Source organism: Hyperoodon ampullatus (assembly GCF_949752795.1).
Source record: "Hyperoodon ampullatus genome assembly, chromosome: 3".
NCBI classification, from domain to species: Eukaryota; Metazoa; Chordata; class Mammalia; order Artiodactyla; family Ziphiidae; genus Hyperoodon; species Hyperoodon ampullatus.
Genome location: NC_136916.1, coordinates 130,486,567 through 130,507,839, shown reverse-complemented (window position 1 = coordinate 130,507,839; position 21,273 = coordinate 130,486,567). Strand labels below are relative to the sequence as shown.

General features: G+C 42.3%; 1 protein-coding gene across 4 annotated transcripts in view; it reads left to right on the top strand.

Annotated features, from left to right (window-relative positions):
• Positions 1-3,479: 3,479 nt before the first annotated feature.
• The window catches only part of NIN (ninein), a gene marked incomplete at its 3' end in the record, with an annotated part of 94,645 nt that continues 76,851 nt past the window's right edge, over positions 3,480-21,273 (top strand). For all 4 annotated transcript variants that reach the window (XM_079700459.1, XM_079700458.1, XM_079700461.1 and 1 more), the window contains exons 1-2: positions 3,480-3,826; positions 14,114-14,195. In XM_079700459.1, coding sequence (XP_079556585.1) covers positions 3,644-3,826; positions 14,114-14,195 — 265 coding nt within the window. In that variant the 5' untranslated portion in view covers positions 3,480-3,643. The remainder of the gene's footprint in view (positions 3,827-14,113; positions 14,196-21,273) is intronic.

The following is a 21,273-nucleotide window of genomic DNA, read 5'->3' as shown; positions in this document are numbered from 1 at the left end:
CCCTCAGAACAACCTTCCAGATGGGTATTATTATTCTCATTCTATAAACAAGGGGACTTTGGAAAGTATTTTAATACAGATTCTCCTCCAAAGTCATATCCCATAACAACAGCAACAACAAAAATGCAGCTGAAAATTGAATCCACTGGCTTAATTACTAAATCATAGAATCAAACTTCAGATGGCTCTACGTGGTACAGTTTGGCAGTGGGTGCTCACTTTCTACTTATGCTTGGCCATGTCTAAGACTGAAAATGCCTTTGAAAAGGGGTTGGATGGGGAAAGTAGAGGTATGCTTGTGTTTCAAAGTCTTCATATGCTCATTTCTGTAGCGTTCATTCAGGGTAAGTTTCCTTGTAAGGAATCTCCATATCCTAAGTCAGTCCATGATGTTTACTGAGTCCCTGGTGTGAAGAACAGACTGTACTATGCATTTGGGGGAAGCTATAAAAGAAATTGAAATTGTGAACCTTGCCCTTAAAGAAATTTCTGCCAAGTGGGGAGAAAAATAATTCTTGCACATGAAATTACTGGTGAACGTTTGGGGAATAATATCAGCCAGTAAAAATGCCTTCTGTGCTAGAAGAGTACTGACAACTTGTCACCATATGTAACATCTTTTGGATGTTTCCATATGATCATTTCTTCTCCAGGGGTGGGGCTGTTTTCCCTGTTAAGTCAAAAAAATGTTTTACTAAGCACAGTTCTTGAGAAGCAGGGAGATGAAATAAAGAGATAAAAAAGGAAAGTTGCTATGAAATGAAAGAGGTTTGATTTAGGGAAAATCCAATGACCTCCCAAAGAGCAGGGCATGATAGCGTATCAGATTCAAAGCTGTAGATAAGATTGGGACTTCTCAGTACGTTGTGAGACTTTTTTTTTTTTTTTTTTTTTTTGGTACGCGGGCCTCTCACTGTTGTGGCCTCTCCCGTTGCAGAGCACAGGCTCCGGACGCGCAGGCTCAGCGGCCATGGCTCACAGGCCCAGCCGCTCCACGGCATGTGGGGTCCTCCCGGACCAGGGCACGAACCCGTGTCCCCTGTATCAGCAGGCGGACTCTCAACCACTGCGCCACCAGGGAAGCCCGAGACTTTTTTTTTTATATTGAATTACAAATGAACTTATTTACAGAACAGAAATAGACTCACAGACATAGAAAACAAACTTATGGTTACAGTTACCAATGGGCAGATAAATTAGGAAGATGGGATTAACAGATACACATTACCATTGTGAGTTTTATGGTCTTCTTTCATTGGTTTAGATGGACAAATCCCCACCCCTTAAAATAATTTTTAAAAGGGGAAGTGTTAGAATTCTTTCACTTGAGATTTTTTTTTCTTTTTTTTTTTAAATGTAAAGTCAAGCAGAAGCAGAATAGTCTTACTTTTATGACGTTGGTCAGATTCCAGCCCAGGGGACTGTAGAACTCAGAGAGTGAGTCTGAGAGCTGTGGCAGCCCTGAAAATCCCAGAGCATCTTGGGGATTCTCAGCAGATCTTAGCTGATGATGAACTGGGTGGATGCTAAGTGAATCTCATTAGCTAAGCCTTGGCCCTGTCTAAATTCCTAACTTTTGAGGCTTTGCTTAACACCTTGGCTTTTCATTTCTGATGCTTTGATGTTTACTTAGCACTCTCAGATTATTTTGTAAACATTTACATGGTGATTAGTTAACCCAACAGACCAACCCTGGGAAGGCAGCCAGAGCTAGCAGCACCGTAATAGAAAAACTGATAATTAGGAGAAGAGACCTTTGAGACCAGGAGCCTGGACCAGAACATTACCTCTTTGCTTTAATGAGTGGCCCAGCTGTTTGGATCCATCTTCTGACTTCACCTCGTTCTGCAGAAACCCTTGGGATAGTCATTGGCTCTGTTTTAGCTTGTCATGTTTTGAACAGTTGTCTCTGAAAAGAAAGCAACCCAGCTTAGAGCAACACTGATGTGTTACAGAAGGCTCGCTTATTTTCAGGTCTGGCTGCATTCAGCATCTTAACGTGTGTGGTTCCCATGTTGTAATGATCTTCCCTATAACATCACCTCTAAGTTAGAGTTTTCTGACCCAGGACTTGGTTTAGTTAAAGGTGTGCTTTTAAAAGTAGAATGTTGGTTGCCAGGGACTAGGGGAGGGGAAATGGGAGTTGTTGGGCAGTGGGTATAGAGTTTCAGTCATGCAAGATGGAAAAGTTCTAGAGATCTGCTGTACAGCAGTGCGTGTGTAGTGAACAAATGTGGTACTGCATACTTAAACTGTTGTTAATAGGCTGGATTCCATGTTATGTGTTTTTTATCGCAATAAAAAATTATATTGGCAAGATAAATACTTTTTTTAAAAGGTGCTGCTTTTTATAGTCAAGGGGCTGGTTCTGCGAGCCTTGTTTGAGATGGCTGAGGTCACCCTCTCAAGGGTATATGTTCTGTTTGGCTTCCATTGCATCATTGTGAAGGTACCTTCCCATGCGAAGGTTTCAGGCTTCCGTTGGAAAACCCAACACATTAAAAGTGAATTATTATGCAAGCAGAAAACCAGATTTCATTCGTCAAGTATTGAGGGACCTAGAATTTTATGATATATATTTTTAGCAAAAAAGATTCTGAGAGATATTGATGACTGTGTTTTCACAAATCCCATGAAATGTGGAAAAATGGAAAGTCTGGGGTTAGGGTGGATCAGAGAGATGGAAGACCTATTAACCAGGAGTACAGAGGGGAGACTGTCTAGGTAGTGGAGGGTCCTGAGATTCTGTGTGATTCACATGTGGTCTGTGGCTCCTTCGGACCTCATTGTCTGAAAGACTGGAGTTGTGTTTTCCCTTTTCTCTAGGCAACTAAGCATTACCTAAAACTCCCTGGGGCTGAAGCGAGCTTCAGGGAATACTCTTCCTGTCACACCTCATGTAATTGCAGTGAAGTTAATTGAGTTGCTTTTTGAGGAACTCGTGTAAGAAGTGTTTGGTCTTATGTAAACAGGGAGTGGTTTTGTATCAGACATATTCATGCAGTGCCTCTTTGCTGCAGCCCTCTAGTCTTGACTACAGTGGGGGGCAGTAGGCTGAAGGAAGAGAAAGGAAACGGCTTGGCAAGTTGCAACATCTGGCAGGTCCTCTGGAGCCCGCTGAGTTGCGTGGAAGCTCTGGCCCTGCAGTCTGTTGTGGCTAACAGTCACTTCATTTGGAAAGACTGGATGTCAGAAGTGGCTTTTCACCTTCTCTGAGTCCTGAGAGGTCTCTTAAGACGGCTTTCAGTCTTGAGTTTGACAGACTGGCTGCCTGCCTGAGCGCCGGCCAGGAGAGTAGGGCACCTTTCTGCCCATGGGACTCCCTCGTTCTGGTAACATTACCCCACCAGGACCCGACCCTGTGGATGTGCACCTGGTGTGAGTGCGTGTGGGAGCTCCCCTGGCCTGGACCAGGTTCTGGAGGGACCTGTGGTCTCGCTGGGAGGTGTACAGTGTTACCTCCCCTGCTGACCCTCACAAGGTCCCGATGGACCAGCATGAGGGGACCGGGACACTCAGAGTGTTCTTCCCAAGGGGCTGGCAGGGGTAGGGGCGGCTAGTGGAGGGGCGGTGGCAGGACTCCAGCGCTGCCACCACCCATCCCCCTCTCTGTCCCGCACAGGTGAGCGCTGTGGGCGATGGGATGGATGAGGCAGAGCAGGACCAGCATGAGGCCCGACTCAAGGAGCTGTTTGACAGTTTTGACACGACGGGCACCGGGTCCCTGGGACAGGAGGAACTCACCGACCTTTGCCACATGTTGAGCTTGGAAGAGGTGGCCCCGGTGCTGCAAGAGACGCTGCTTCAGGACAACCTCCTGGGCAGGGTAAGGCCTGGGAAGAGGCGGGGTGGGGTGGGGTGGGGTGGGAAGTGGGTGCGGTTTCTGCCCGGGCGCTGGGGGTGGAGCAAATCGCAGGTGTTGTGACTTGTTTCTAACATCCTGGACGTGTGTGCTCTTAGCTGTTAACCTGATAAACAGAAAAAAGAAAAAGAAAAAAAAAGTAATGGGTGTGACTTAGCAGCGCAGTTTGCTCCGGTGATGAGGGCCTGCTTTAATTTGTGCTCTGGAGTGAAGGTGTACTCTGAGCCTCTTAGATGAAAAGAGAAAAAGGTAACAAGAGGATGTTTTCCAGTGCTTTCCTTGTTCTTTGTGGATCATTTTATGGACTCCACACTCATCACGAGAGGGGGCTGAGATTTCCATGGAAGTGAAGGAAAGTGCAGTAAGAAAACTACCATTGCCAGGAAGAGCAGCTTGCTGTTACGACTTTTACTCCCCATAAAGCTATTTCTCATGAGGATTGTGCCTAGGGTAAAGTATTAATTAAACCTTTCACCCAGGAAATAAGACAGGAGGGTAAGTGCAGTTTCACTTAAAACCCAGCACGACTTGCTTCCAACAGGGGTGTGCGTGTGTGCTGATATTAGCTTTTACATACGAAAACAAATAGTCATGTTCTCCCCGTAGATCAAGTCACAGATGAGTAAGAGGTGAGAAGAGGTCCTTTTTTCCCTCTTGCTGTTAGTGGGAAGGATGTCTTGACCTGACAGTGTCTTCAGTTCTCATAATTAAAATTGAGAGCGTCACTTGTATGGCTTTGAGTTGAATCTTGCTGCTGGTTTTTTGCATGATGAGAAGGAAAAATGGGCAGTACTTTTTGAGCTCTGTTGCTGCCATTGCTGACACTTTGTAGACGTTCGTTTTTATCACGTGGTATAAATTGAGGAAGCAGCTGTGAAACTCAACTTTATTCCAGTGACCAAACTTCCTTTTCTTCGTTTCATTTTCACTGTCTCTTAGCTGAAGCTTTGGGCAGGTGACCTCAGATACAGTGCAGTGTATTGGCTCTCTGTGACGTTAGCTGGATGGGAGTGGCGATCATCCTGAAGTTAATGTACAGAGGATGATGTTCTTGGGGGCCTGGCACCGTGGAGGTGGCATTTAACAGGGCTCACACTTAAAGAAAGTGTGAGTTTTTGTAAAATTAGAACCATTTTTGGTAACTTTGGGGGGATTAGCTGCTTGTGGATACATGTGATCCCTAAAAAAATGCTAAAAATCTTGCTTTGAAAGCAATAGAAATGGGAGCTTTGAGAATTATACTACTTGCTCCTCATCATGTAAGGCACTCAAATGTTTTCTAGCCCTGCCTCAATCTCAGAGACTTCAGGGAGCCAACAGAGCAGCGTTTCTCACTGTCGTCCTTGGGGATCTCAGTCCTTTGGGTATCTGAGGACTAGTATCAAAGTGGGGATCTGTTTTCACACCTATTAAAACCGGAGAAGACATAATACAACTTCAGGTTTCCTTGAGAGCCAAGTGTAAATATGGAACCCTCTGCTGTAAACAGATTGCTCCCTGGCAGCAGATTGACAGCTTGCTCTCCAGATGCTGCACATCTTTGCCCTCGTTTGGCAAACTAAAACAGGGGACCAGTTATCGATTGATTCGTTAATGACTTGACACTACCAGCCCGCCTTTACGTTTGCTCTTCGCCTGCAAATAATGAATACCTAAGTGGTCTGTAGCCTGATATTTACTTAGTGAGCCAGTGATAAAAGTTAAATAGATGTATGCATATAGATTTCATGGGGGAGGTCCCTGGTGGTTGTCTTGAGAGCAGAGTTGGCATGAATTAATGCACTACTGTTCGATTTGCATTTTCTATGAAACTGAATTATTCTCCTCAGATGATCACATAAACTGGGCCATATGCTGTTAAGATACTCTATATGGTCTACAATTTTAAATTCTAAAGAAAAAAAAATTCCTTAGACTTCACTGGAGAATTCTAAGTTCTACCATCTTGATATATGGAATAGGAATCATAAGTTGTAAAATTATAAAATTGTAAGCTGTTTCTAATACCAGCCTTCTTTCTTCTCTTTAGATGGTATTTATAGAAAAATATGTAAGAGTTAGCAGTTTAGTTTAATAAAAAAGGAGAAAGAAATAACAGCATGACAAACCTAAATATATTCATCTATTTGTTAATTCAAAAAATATGTATTGTGTATATCCGGTATGTCAGCATTTTAATGGTCTTATGGTATGAGTGCAACTTATGTTTATTGTAAACTAAAGTTTTCCATTACATTGGCTTTTGGAACACATTAGTACCCATCAACCTCCTGGATGCTTGTGGTTTTAATTTTGTCTTTTATATCATAACAAGTATGATTTTTAAATAAAAGAAAACATCTAAGTTTTACTTCCTTTGGTATTAAGCTGAATTAATCTTTTTTGTTGAAAAAGAAATAAGGTGAAAAGCATTTTCTCCCTCAACTAAGAATATGAATATAATCTGTTTATTTTTTATCTTAAGATCCATCTTTCATAACTTCTTGTCCTTTTTGGTTTTTTTTAAGTCTAATGTTTCTTATGACGGTTGTCAAGGAAAGTAGCTTAAATCGACTTGCCATTTTCATGCATTTTACTAATGGGCCATTTACCCTCAAATTAATCTGTCTGATCTTGCTTTATAACTTGAAACCATATTCCCCTGAGCATGGTGGTTACCCTATAAATGTTTGAAATGCCCAAAGATTGTGGATCACTGATTTAAAGGAAAGGGGACATTGCTGGTAGGTGTTTCCTACTAGGTTATCAAAAGAGCTCCATTCATATCTTTGTCATCAGTTAAGCACCTGTCAGGTGGGTCAGACCCCCAAGACAAGGGATTCCTTGAAACACTGAGGAACTTATAGTCTGGTCAGGTAACATTCCTGGCAGGTGAATAGTACTGGGAGTAAATACTACAAACATTTAAGAAAGGGAACCATGTTAGCTCACTTACTGAACGAAGTTTCCATCCAAGCAATTGATTCCAATTGTAGTTGCTTCCTGTTTATTGTGCCTTTTAAAGGAAGTGTTTCCACATGCCTCTCTATTTCCTTTATTAGAAATCAGAACCTAAAGATGATAATTTACCTTGGTTTTGTTGAAGCCTTTAGTTAGGTCCAGCTTTAGAAATACATTTTCCTTTCCTTATTGAATATACTAACTTTGAGACAAAGCTGCCCCCCCATCCCCTGAGCTTCCCTGCTCTACTCTTTAATGTGAACCTAGATGCTGACATATTTCATGTTCTTGACACTCTTTAGAATCAAAACAAGCCTTGTGGTAGCAGAACTTACCGTTGGCTTCCAAAGAGTCCCATAGGTGTGTGGACTTTGGTCATCAAAGGCACTTTGGAATTTTTTGTATTAAAATTTGATAACTGAACAAATATATAATTCCACTCGGCTTTTGCAGTTTTCATTTTCAAGTGCTTGTGTTCTTTTATAAACATCATGATTAATTGTATATGGTGATTTGCTGGTTTGTTTCCACATCATTCAGCTTTTTAAGACTTCTTTCACTTATATACATTTTAACTGTTTGAAAAGTGAATCAGAAGTAGAGCAGTACTTTCTGGTGGTGATTATTTGTGCTTGTTCTCTATGTGCAAAATTACTCTTGATCATCAAACAGTGCTTATTTATAACCACCCCATGTTCATGCTCCTGTTTCATATTATTGATCTGGGCTTTTTGAATGAGTTGGAGGGAAAGGTGGGAACATTTCTCATTACATCTCTTAAATGTGTGAACCTTTGCCATCTATCTTACTGTTTAACCTGAAACAGTGAGGGATATTTTCTAATCCATTTTGGTCTTGTGACTCTGTGGGGTTGATTTGAACTCCTAAGGGTCTATAGTTCACATTTATAAACAAAAAGACCTTCTGATTAAGAGGCTGCAAGACTTGCTTCTTTTCTTTATTAACACTTTCTTGTCAACCTCACTGCAAAATTGACTTTGGTGTTGTATACTGTGAACCTCGCAAGGTATTTAGTTTGACATAAAGCAAGGGCAAAGGGGGAGAGCTGGCCTTCCAGCAGCCTGTTGGGAAGGCCTTCTACTCTCAACAAGAGGTATGAGCAAGTGCTAAATGGCTGTTCTTCTCTACCTACTTTATTTCAGTAATGACTGTCACTCTCACCAGAGAAAGTATGATCAGGAATGCTCATTAGATTTCTGCAGTATTCCATTTTATACTTTTATGAGTAGTTTCTTGTTTGGATGGAGGGGACTTAAAGTTCTTCAGTGTCCAGCACAGATTTTAGACTTCAGTGTTCATCTGTATGACAGAGAAACCTAGAACCCAGAACTTGGAAAAAGATGGTGACTTGTCTGGGGTCAGGCAACTCATTTGAAGCACCATCAGGATGGGAACCCAGATTTCCCAGTCCCTGAGTTTGAATGCATGTCTCCACAGCCTCCCCAGACTCCACATATGCAAATATGGATCTCATTCTCCATGCCTTGCAACCCACCCCCATCCTCAAACTCCCTCCCCCACCACATGGATGCCATATGCTATGGGAACAGTCTTTGAATCAGACCTGGATTCAAGTACTGACTCCTGCCACTTTTTAGCCATGTATCTACATTATCTTAAATACTCTGAGCCTCAGTTTCTTCATCTCTATAATGGGAAAAATAATACCCTCCCTATAAGATTGGGATGAGGTTGACTTAGAGCATGTGTATCAAAGGCCCATCTAGGAGCCAGGAACACAGTTAACTATTGTGTCCTGTGTCTCCCTGTACACTGCCCCCCTCCATCTCTTACACACTGAGAGTGGGTTTTCGATAAATGGTGACTACCCAGGAATGATTTTCTGAGAAAGCTCGTTAGAGTAGGGAATGGATTTGCTAGCAAGTCTCTTGTGTGGCGGTGGTTTGCATCTGTTTCTATCTGTAGGCAGGGCTCCTTGGATCCATCTTGGAGTACAACTTCACACAGTCGCTTTAGGTTTTACAAACCCACCTCTTAAAATGGCCTTTGCCTCTCTCCACATTGTCTGCAGTAAATGACTACTAAGCTGCAATAACCCAAATGCTGTATTTAGGAGAAAACATTTGGAACTGTATCTTTCATTATGAAACCATGTCTCTTTGTTCTTCTGTGTCATTTCTCTTTGCATAAGGCTGTCAATGTTATTTTCTTCTACACTGACCTTCTGGTGAGTCCATATTTCTATACCCATTTTAGCTAACACTTAATGTTCTGAATGTCCTTTCTTTGATTTCCCTGTGTATTAATAGCTGCAAACCTCCTAAGTGTGTTGAGAGTTACGTGGGCCTTTGTCTGGTCTAATAAGCGTACTTTGTTGAACGCTGCCTTGAGCCCTCTCATCTCAGGTCTGTTTGAAGTGCTGCCTGCACACATGGGGAAACCGTATGCATCTGATCTCCATGATTGCACGAGATGATTTTATGCAACGTTAAGTTCCTCATTCTACTTCCTGTTACAGGGTCTTTTGTGTGTGGTTTGAAATAGAATTTGTTTCTTACGCTGCGCTTGAATTATTTTTTCAGAAAGGCAAATTATGTTTTCAAAAAGCATTCCTATGAAATTTGGAGAGGAAAAGTGATGAGGTAAATTTCTATTAAGCAGTGGTGACACATGACAAAAAATATCAGACTTAACTAGTCTTCCTGTTAATTTAGTTTAAATGTCATGTGTGTTTTTAGTCAGTCATGTAATTTTCCCATTGCTGCAAACTGCCCTTTGAGGCATACAAGGTATAGGAATGCTTGTAAAATGAATGGCGGCAATTATTATTCAAATGAGGGGCTACCAACCAAGGTATGCGTGGCTCTCGAAAGCTGGTTACCATGTGAGATTTAATCGCATTGTATATTTCTGAAGATTTCTAAATTTTAACAGAATACAATAGTAAAGCTCCCTTGGAGGAGAAAAAATGGTACTTAAAAATGACAGGGACTGAACTGAGTGAGCCCACTGATGTGCATTTCTTCACAGTAGAGGACGTTTATTCACGTTTTGGTTCTGGGTTGTGCCCTGAGGGGCTTTTCTGCCCCATCTGTATTCATGAGCATTGATGGAAAATAGTAGTCACCTGCCTCTATTAGAGAACTCTCTTGAAAGATGTGGAATTTACTGCTATTGAAAGCAGAGGGTCCGGTGTCTCTGCCCTCCCAAGAAGGAAAATAAAGGTCAGTTTAAGACGTCAAGCTGCTCCAATTGTTTTTTGATCAGCTTGCCAGGTTTTTTGTTTTGGATTTTTAGATTCTTTTTGTGGGAGAAGAAGGGTGTCACCCAGATAGACATTGCTGGATTATGAAGAACCCCTGAGTTAATAATCATGTTCAGTTTTTTATAGACTTTTTTCCTTCTAAAATGTGGCGGATTTAATACATCCTAAGTCCATTTTGGAAACCTCTAAGCTCTGCCTGTGAATATCTTGGAGAAGTCGAATGTCACGAAACTGTCCCTCTTTTCCTCCCTGCTGGCCTACTAGGACATGCTCGTTTATCAGAGGCCCCTACCAGCTTTTTTTGTCTCTCTCAAAGTATTTGCCAGATTCTGCCTTGTATTATAGTTACTAATCAACTTTCTTCTCTTCTTCCCCATTCCACCCTCCCACACTCTAGAATCTTATATATTCTCTTGCTCTTGTGCCCTCTGAGTCCCCAGTGTCCTACTTTGTACCTGGTGACATTGTGTAAAGTTGAGGATTTGACCTGGAGCAGCAGAGGGATTTCCCTGAGAGGTCAGACCAGGAGTGAAGAGGGCCTGGGGCAGGCAGGGTGGCTGGACTTGGATGAGTCCATTCAGAAGGCCTCAGTTCTCCTGGTAACTATCACTTCAAGACAGGTGGCCTTGGGCAAGGCACATGCTTTCTCTGAGCCTCTCTCCCCTCAGTTCAAAGGAGGGATGCCTGCCTTGACCGTCTCTCATGGATGTTGTGAGATTCAACTGGCCAAATGTCTAGGAAAGAATGAGTCTACAATCATGCTCCCAGAACTCGCATTAATATAATTTTCTAATAACTGGATCTCTTACCCCATTTAGTGGCAAACTTTAAAAAAATAAAAAAAGGGGTTAACCATTGGGGATTGAGAAAATTTTATTAAAGTTTTATGCTACCAAATAGTATAATAAACATCATGAGGTTATTCTTGATCATTTAAAATCTTCTTGGTCTGTCAGTTATTCTTCTGTATTATAAGAACAATACCCTCAGGATTTATTTAGCAGCACGTAGATTCTTGCCTCAATACTAAATGCCCCCAGCCTATTAGGTTTTGAGTGTGTATGTCTTTTAAAATTTTTTAACTTTTTTTAAGTCTAAAAAACTATACTTTACTTTTGTTCGAGGGGGGATAGTTAATGTCTTCTCTCAATCCCAGTATGTCAGTAGCTACTTCTTGTACTTACCTTGAAGTGTCCCTGTCTTTTAGTTGCTGTATCTAATCTGTAGGGGGTTGGGAAGCAGGAAAATGAAGCTGATAATAAATCATGTAGAGCGAGAAGAAATAGCTTCTGAGTCGGTTGCAGGGCATATTCTACAAGAAGAGCGAGTGGGCTTTATGACACCTTCCTCAGCTTTGGACACCACTTGTTCGCTTCCCGATTGTCTGCCATGCTCTAGAGGACTGAGGCTGAGAGAGAAGCAACCTCTATGTCAGTGAGGTACATACTGTCTCAGAAGTGGGTGTGTTTGTATGAGGCCTAAGTGTCCCTTGAATCTGGTATAATAAAGTCTTAGAAGTTGGTTAGAAGTAACTTCCAGGTTATTGACGTCTTTGTCATGTTTGGAGGTTGGGGGAAGTAAACTTGAGATACAGAAACCCCCGAGTTACCTGCATGGCTAATCCTCACCGAATTGAACTATGTTAGGACTAAATTCCGAGGGGCTCTTTCCAATGACCTCTATCAAAACTGACATGTTGAGGAGACCCAGCAGAGACCCACAGAGTCAGATATAAAGGATGTGAAAGTCTCAAGGCAACCACATCCCTTTTGAAATAGGAGCCTCCTTCTGTTCAACTCATTAACTGTGGCAGTGAGGGACTCTGGTCTCATTCGGGTCATGTCCACTGATACCCTACGGGAGAGGAGAATCTCGGAGTTGGGGTCCCTAAACACAGCAGACCAGATCCATTTCTCTGATGCTGGCCAGTTGCACAGGTCCTGGGGGGAGGCAGGTTCCTGGGCCTCCTGCTGTCACCCCCACCCTACCACTTGGCTGGTTGGGTCACTCTCATGGCAGTTGCTTTGCTTGAAATATGGCCCTGTTTCTCTGTGAAAGTGGTGAGAACAGTCACCCCCATTACTAGTCCTATTGGTAGTGTTAACTACCACTTGCTGACTACCTAGCAAGTCCCAGGAAGTTCTAGACACTTTACATAACTCTCATTTTATCTCCCTAAAGCCACTATGAGGGAGGCGGTAGTATAAATAACATAAAATACATGCAGTGCCCTTAGCAGTACCTGCCTGATTCTCTGTGACCGTTCCTGAGACTATGCGCTCCATGGTGGCTCTATCGCCGGGGCCTAGGGTAGGGCCTGGCCCATAGCAGTGGCCCAATAAATATCTGTTGAATGAGTCATAAAGATGAGTTGTTAGATATCCCATTTTTCAAGTGGAACAAACTAAAACTTGGAGAGGTTTGGTAATTGAGCCAATTCACAGTGGCTGAGCCAGAGTCAGGACCTAGACCCAGCTGCCCCAGCTTAGAGCTTTCACTCCTCCCCCTTCTCCTGCCCACCCTAAGAGGAAAGCATGATTCTGGTAGGGAATAGTAGATGCCAGGGTGGGAGATGCCCCTGAGTGGGAGAGGCTTGGGTATGTGCTCTTTGTGGGCTGGCTGGTTAGGAAGATGGCCTTGCCCCCGGTAACTGAAGCTGGATGCCAGGGTGCCTGAAGCCCATCTCTGACTCTGGCAGAACCTAGTTCTCCTTCCTCCCCCAGGCTTTTCTGTGATTCGTCAGCTATGAAACCTAATTAGCACAGTTTATAATTCTGTAATCTTTTAGTCCTTCATTGATTGTACCACCCTGGCTCTTTAGCAGATGCCCTCCCTTCCTGAACAGACTTCTGCTCTGGCTGCACAAATATGCTGATTTTTAGTCTGTGTGATCTAAAGGAATATGATTTTAGAAAGCAATTTCAAGTAATCAAAATGAATGTGGTAGAGAAATCACATATTCTTTGGGAGGGAGTGGTAAATTGCAAGCATATGCTATTTTATGACATATGAATCTCAGTGGATTCCTCTCCTTTGTACTGATTTGCATGAATAAGACATATGATTGGTTTCCTTCGTTGTTTAGATAACTAACAAGGTTTGCTGCTTTTCCACATTTAATTCAGAAGTGGTTTTTATCTGTCACTATATTTAATCTCCTAGGCAACGTTTTGTAATGATGTCTGAAGAGACCCATAGCAGCACAAGTTATAAATTTACCAACTTTGTATTTACATACAGGGTTCTGTATAAATAGGCACCACGTTATTAAACTATAATTATGATGAGAAGAAATACCGTCTCTCCCTTCTGCCGCATGGTGAGATCATGTAAATTTAAGTTATAGAAGAATGTACTTGACCATAAAGAAAACTATTTTATCCCTTTAACCAAAGTAATATCCCAATTCTGAGTATTCACTTAAGTGAAACTCAGGTTCTTTTCCTACTTCAGTCAAGGTAATTGTACTTTTAAGAATTCGGGAGAATGCTTCCCAAGTTTCTTTTATTCTTTGTGTTTGCTATTGATTTCTATTTGTTTATAGAATTACAGGGGCCTTGGGAGATAAATATATAACATATTCCTGCCTCAAGCAAGACTGTATTTCAAGTCATCTTCGAAAGGTAGTTTACCCTCTTCTAGAATATATTAAGAGATGAAAGCATCTTTGGGACATTGTTACAGAGGATCATTTACTTGGAAGGTTTTTTCTAGTACCTAACCTAACATCTTTCTCTTCGGTCTTGTTTAGAAAAATTAAAGGAGCTAAGAATTCAAAACCTATCTTTTTCTGAGTTTATAAAGAGGGGTTTGCTGTGTAGTTTTCCCCCTCAGGGTTGAATAAATATTGATATTAGTGTTGGTGACACTGGCGTGTAAAATGATCAGCCTATTTTCCCTTTAGTGCTTTAGAGAAATGAAGAAAAAAGGGAACAAAAACAGGTTATATGACTCACTTCAAGGCTGTCAGATGCTAACAAATGGTTCTGGAACCTTGTAGATGGATTTGCTTCCTTAAGGCTGTGGAAACTATTTTGAATTTCTTTTGAATTGTTTATTTTTAGGTGCATTTTGACCAATTTAAAGAAGCATTAATACTTATCTTGTCTAGAACTCTATCAAATGAAGAACACTTTCAAGAACCAGGTAAGGACACTAACTTTTCCTCTCTTCCTTCTGCTTTAAAATTTGTCCAGGGAAGAATTTGGGGACCTTGAAGCATGTCTGTGAAAGCTTTGGGGCATCTGCCTCCCACAGATTGAGTGGTTATTTTTGGTCTTTTGACATGGTCATAAAAGCCTTGCAGCTGTTGCACACTAAGATGAGCCTTCTCTACCACAGCAGCAAATTGTGGAAGAAATCACTGGATTGTTCCTAGGAGATGTGTCAGATGGTGTGGCCAAAACTCATTCTAGGAATGAGCAGAGTGGGGCTGAATGGTACTTCCTCCCTCCTCATTTCCTGTGAACGAGGAACAGTATGAACTGGGGGGGAGTTTTGTCTGAAAGAAGAAGGTTGGCCAATGAAGAGATAATTTTATTCAGTCCTACTGAGTGGATAGCCCTCTGTTACAGACCTTATCACATTATATTATAATTGTTTTTCTATCTCCTCTCGAGTGATAGTTCCTTACGGTCCACGTTTGTTTGTTGTTGTATTTTTAGTGCCTAATAGGATGTTCAGCACATAGTAAGTATCCAATGAATGTTATGAAATGAAAAACTTAATATTATACTTCACTGATTTTTTTTCAAGGCACCATAGATTATGACACATCATTATTTTATGTACCTCTAAAAAGAAAAAATATTCTCAATTATAATGGTAAAATGCCATTGTTTGTAAGACACATAATAATTTCAGAATATTCTAATCTAGGGGTGTGTGTGGGGAGGTTATGTCTTAAAATCAATGAAATATGGTAAATATTTAAGGGGAAGTCTAAAACAGTGTTGAAATTTATATTATAATACAGTCTGGTTTTATTAAAAAAATCAGTAGTTATTAGGGGCTAGGATTAGAGGTTGACTATAAAGGGGCACAAGGGAATTTTGGGGGTGATGAAACTGTTTTATATCTTGATTGTGGTGGTGGCTACAGATTTTATAACCCATAGAGTTGCTCACTAAAAAAGAGAACACTAAAAACATAGTCCAGTTCTGGGACTGAGGAGAAATCATTGACATTTTGTCACTATAAGGAGTCACTCAGTGTGACCTATTTAGAAGCAGCACAGGTGGGAACTCATGTCTTATCCTCACTGGTGATCTAGTTCTTCATCGTATCTTCTGAAATGCTCCAGATTTGTGTCATATGTATGAACTCTGCATTTAGCAGTGTTTTGGATTCCAGATCGAGTCTCCCCCTTTTTGCCAAGGTTCTTGCCAACTCTGAGGCTTTCCAGAGCTCTCTGCAAGCCCCCAGTGAGCCTAGGAGGGAGGTTATTGCATTCTAGAGATTTTCCAGACAAAAAGTAGAATTTCTGTAGGTGACCACTGCTGGAACATGGACTTTTTGTTCTTATGGGGTCTCACATTTTATTGGCAGTTTTACTTTTTTAAAGTTGTCGTCTTGGGAATTCCCTGGCAGTCCAGTGATTAGGACTTGGCGCTTTCACTGCTGGGGCCCAGGTTCAATCCCTGGTCAGGGAACTAATATCCCGTGGCCAAAAATAAATAAATAAATAAATAAAAATTTAAAATCAAGGTTGTCTTTTTTTAAAAATTTATTTAATTTATTTATTTTTGGCTGTGTTGGGTCTTCGTTGCTGTGTGCAGGCTTTCTCTAGTTGCAGCAAGCAGGGGTTACTCTTCGCTGTGGTGCGCAGGCTTCTCATTGCGGTGGCTTCTCTTGTTGTGGAACACGGGCTCTAGGCACACGGGCTTCAGTAGTTGTGGCACATGGGTTCAGTAGTTGTGGCTCGCGGGCTCTAGAGTGCAGGCTCAGTAGTTGTGGCGCGTGGGCTTAGTTGCTCCGTGGCATGTGGGATCTTCCCAGACCAGGGCTCGAACCCGTGTCCCCTGCATTGGCAGGCGGATTCTTAACCACTGCGCCACCAGGGAAGCCCCAAGGTTGTCATCTTGATGACAGTAGTGCAAGATCTAGGGACCTTGACTAGAGCTGTGGTGACATTACCACATCTATTTTATTTCATATGAGCATAGGTAACATAAGCTTAAGTTCAGTGTTCTTCTGTATTCCCATAATATGGGTTTGGAATGGGCAGTGCTACCACTAGTCCACGTGGTCCTTTTGCTGCTCTTTCTTCAAAACCTCTCCTGTCACCTGCCAGAAAAGTGTCATAATAAATGTACAGATTGATGTGACCACAAATGTGAAGGGTGCCCCATAGAGGGCTCTGAATAATGGGGAGGTAGACAATGGCTGACTGAGCTTGGTAACAGCTCGGAAGTAAGGTTTATGAATTCAGCTCCAGGCGGTAGTTTCAGAGTTCTGTATATGCCTCAGTGCTGTGCAGGCTGAGGCCATCATTTGGACAAATCTTCCAGGGGGACTCGCAGAGGGATTTTTATAGGTCACCGTGTGCTCCATCCTTTGGGTGGGCTGCAGCAAACCTTTGTTACAGAGCTGCCCCAAATCGGTGTAATGAAGCAGCAAAGTAATTATAGCATTTCATCCAGCGTGTATGCGACTTCCTAACGTTCGGCCTGGCAGCATAAAATCCAGGATTGAGCCTGTGCCTTAAGAGTGTTTTGTCTCATATGAGGCTGGGAGTCATCCCTTCTTTGTTCCTGAGAATCTCTGCTTTTTCTATCTTTTGCCCATCGCTCCCTGGCCCTTCCAGTTGTTTTTGGGGATCATGCATTGCTTTCCACTCAAATGTTCTCCCACTCACTTGAAAATGTGACTCCACCCCCATAGGCTGCCTGGCTTGGCTGGCAAGAGACAGAGAAAGAAGGATCAGGACTCAAATGCTGTATATCAAGAGGCCACTTGAGTTCGCCCCCTCCTTCCCCTTTATGAAAATAACTATCCCTTAAGTCATAGACCATATGACTGTAGGGCTGGAGCAAATGCTGCCGTTTTATCCATGAGCAAATTGAGGCTCAAAGAGGGATGTGGCTTAATTGAAGTCTCACAGATAGTAGCAGGGGAGGAGGATGCTGACACTGTATCACCAGGGGATGGGACTCCAGGAGGCTTTAGCTTGAGGATGTCAGCCCTCAGATGGATGAGCTGGAGGCAACAGTCCGCAGTCAGTGCAGCCTGGCCAGAAAGATTCTGACAAGCGGCCAGAGGCAGAAGGAAGGAGCAAATAAGAGCAAGTGTCACCTGATCATTAGTGACAGGGATGCCTGTGTCCTCAGCATTATTTGGCTGTTCAGGACTTAATTCATCTTCTACCATAAGGGGCCAGGGCTGTTGTATTTTTGTCTTGCCTTTTCAAATCAGTGGACCTCCTGGACTTTGAGAGAAAAGGTTACCCTTAAACTATGGAAGGTGACTGCAAAAATAGGAGGGCCATCGTGCACAGCCTTAGACATTGAGTGGGTCATGAATTGATATTTTATAACATCCAAGGTTTTTATAAGTTAAAAATATCAGATGTGGCACCTGACTATAATATAGAAAATCCAGCTTGATGAGGTAGAAAGACCCTTGAACCAGGAGTTACGAAATACTGGCCGTGCTCCTCTAATTGAGTGGCCTTATACGTCACCTCTGTGGTCTTCAGTTGCCTCATATGTGAAAGCAGTTGTACTGAAAAATACTTAAAATCCATTCAGCTCCAAGATTCAGTTGTGTTGTCTCCTAATATCTAAATGACATCTACATTTATGAGAAAGCTAGCTTTGTGTTTCTATAAAATTTCACCCAACATAAATTGACACTATAAGGGTCTGCTTCCTAAGGACAAATGCCCGGTATAGTTCATGCTTTCATATTCTTCTAATAAAAGGCAGTTGTATATAAATAATACAAAAACAAAGCTATAATAGGATGTCAGAGGAGATGGAATTAAGTCATTATTTATGTAGTCTTGGGTTGTGCCATTTATAACGTCTCTGCGGTACAGTGTCTTTATTTTTAAAATTAGAGGGTACGAACTAGATGATTTCCAGCATCTTTTTAACGCTGATGTGTATGAGTCTAAGACTCCTAGGAGAGAGTTTTTTCCCTAAAACAACAATAGTAACAACAATAGTACACCATGAAAAGTACTGAAATTCAGAAAAGGTCAGAAAAATGGGTTGGGGATGTAGAGAGTCCTTTGTAAATTCCAAACTGATTAACGTCACCGATGGCATAGCTCCCTCATGTCTGTGTGTACAATTTAATTTTGAAAGTATTTTCCTAGAATAAGAGAAGGACACCTTAATTATTAGTTACTTATTCAGCTTGCTATGGCTTTGGATGATAGGATTTTTATAATGGAAATGCTGGCACAGGCTGTAAGTTACATGGCACCAACATGCTGTCTGGATCTGTTCTCCAGAGATGTTGTCCTTGTTTGATGCATCTTACATTAGATTTGTGTTCTGTAGTAGATGTTAGCATAATGCAGGAAGCTCTTTCTTTCCCTCATGCGGTTAATGTAAAATATCTTTCCTTTGTTTATTTGGTGAGGGAAAACTCAGGTTTGGAAAAACCAAATCATTAGAAAAAAAGGCACGGCAGATGATTGTTTTTTTCTTTTTCTTTTTTCTTTTTTTTTGGTAATAAACATTACTAATTCCAGAAACTGCCCTATTTCTAGTTATTTTCCTTCTATTTTGGGAAGCTATAAATATAATAAACAAATATCTCTTCATTCACTCAGCAAGGCAGGCCTCATGGCCAGACAGTGGGCTAGATCCTGGTTTGCGGTGATTGAAGATTTGTGTTCGCAGCTGTATTCAGAGTTGAACTGAACTCTGGCTGAGGACCCTGTTTTTAGGAGATATACACAGGTGGCCCAACAGGCATGTTCTCTTGTCCTCTCTCTGGTTGAGTAAGGGCTTAGTCCTCGGTTCCTTTGGTATGTATGAGATGCTAACAGTGAGCACCAGAAAATTTCTTCAAAAATTAAAAGTAAGGTAAAATCACTACCACTAACCACCACCACTATCAGAAGAGGGTGTGAGAACCCATTTCCTAAGGTCAGAGGGAATTGGAAACATTCACGCCCACTGGTGGTCATGTAAAATGATAAAACCTTCCTAGAATTATGTAAAACAATAAGTACCATAAAAATGCCTTTGGCCAATCAATGCCACTCTCAGATTTTATGCTATGGAAATAATTATGGATGTGCATGAAGATGTGTGTGTAAGGATAGTCATTTAAAATAGTAAAAAAAAAAACCCAAAACTATATATATATATATATCTCAAGAATAAATATTTGACAGTGTATTTTGGTTAGGCAAATTATGATGTATCTGTGTAATCAAAGACTAAGCAACTATTCAACTGTCCTATAGAAGAATACTTATTGTTATGATTTTACAAGGAGTAAGAAGGCACTCTTTTAAAAATATGTGTATGTGCAAAAAAGATACTCCTGATATTTAAAATTAAATAAATAGGGCTGGTGAGAATTTTGATAATGAAACAGTTTGCTGGGGAGTTGTGCTGATGTAAGTTTATTTCAATTCCAGTGTATGAGAAGGTTTCCAAACTGGGGACATGAAAATGGTAGTTTTCTACAGGGAGTCTTAGAGAATTGGTGTGTCCTCTCATGTCAGCCCATTGATGAAGGGAAAGGAGATGACAAGGCAGAGAAAATTAGGGCATGAATGAGATGGAGGCAGCTTCAGTTTCTGAGATGACAGACTGGATGTCGTCACTGTGTGTTCACCAGTAATCTTACCCATGGTGACAAATGAGGTCAGGGAATCTACTGAGGGACTGGGGGCTGTGAGGCTCTCCCTGACTCTGCTCTGCTGGCTTTGAGCCACCGCTGACCCCCAGGAGTCTGGGTGGGAGGACACTATCCAGGGCAGGAGCTACCTGACAGAATAGTGACCTTGCCCCATGGAACTCCTGTTGTTTTCCCTTCCTCCAGATGAGGAGACCAAGCCTCAGGACTTGTTAGGTACTTGTTAGATACTCCTCACCTTGATAAGGACAGAGGGGTCCAGGTCTGTTTGAATTCAGAGCCCACAGGCTCTTTCCATGAAGCACTGCTGCCCTGGAAAGCATTCAGTCCAGCTGGGTAGGTAATTCTAACATGTAAAATGCTTTTAGAAAAATATGACCATGATCGTTATTAAATCGGGAGCTATCAACAGTATGGGTTGCACTAAATTCATAGAAAAAAACGTGCCATGAAACTTGTGCCAAGCAGTTACTTGAAAGAAATGAGTTCTGAGTTGAGCCTTGAACAATGGGGAGGACTCAGTTAGGTGATAAGTGAATCTCTGCCTTTATCCCCCAAATGGCTCAAGATGCAGGCAGGCTGATCCTCCTGGGAAGAGGGTTGGGGAACAATCACATCATCATTATCAACTGGAAGAGTTTTTCTTATTGACAGACCTTCACCTGCTCTAGGGCTTAGACAGACCATCTGATCAGACCAGTCAGCCCTGGGGGTTGCCAGACCACACCCATCCACCATCCTCAGCACCCTTGTGGGGTGCTAACCTTCCCCTCGATGCTTCCTTCCAGGCAAGGCTAATGAGAGCCACTTATTACCTTTGTGCCCAGAAGCCCCTGTGTTCCTGCAGGAAACATCACTCAGATTGGTAAGAGCTGATGTGAAGACTGCTCCTAAAATTCTGTCATTGCATCTGGGGAGGACCTGAAAGCTCCAGTTGACATCTGCATCTCGTGTGAAGATTCTGGAAGAGAGGCGTGATTGGGGAGTGGGGTGCTAGTGGCTGGGAAGCAGCTGCCTTGGCAAGGGCTGTGTGCACACAAAGTGTTGGGGTGGGGAGCCTGCCTGCTGACGGTCCCTGCAGAGGCGGGGCACACTGGGAGGCAGAAGGAACCCGAAGGCTTTCCGGGTGTCTTTTTTTATGTCGTTCATTCTCTCTTGGCTTCTCTTCTCCCCTCGCTTCCTTGGGACATCTCCCTCCCCATCCCTTCTTCTTTCCACTTCTCCAACTCGCCTCCACCCTCCTCTCCTCTCCTTCTTGGCCCCTCACTCCATTCTTCTCCTACCTCTTGGTCCCCAATCCATCAGCTCCTCCTGCTTCCCCTCCCCCATCCCCACACAGGCCTCCAGCTCTCTGCCTGTCTTCTGTCCCTCACCCCCTCCCTTGCTATTGGTCTCAATCTCT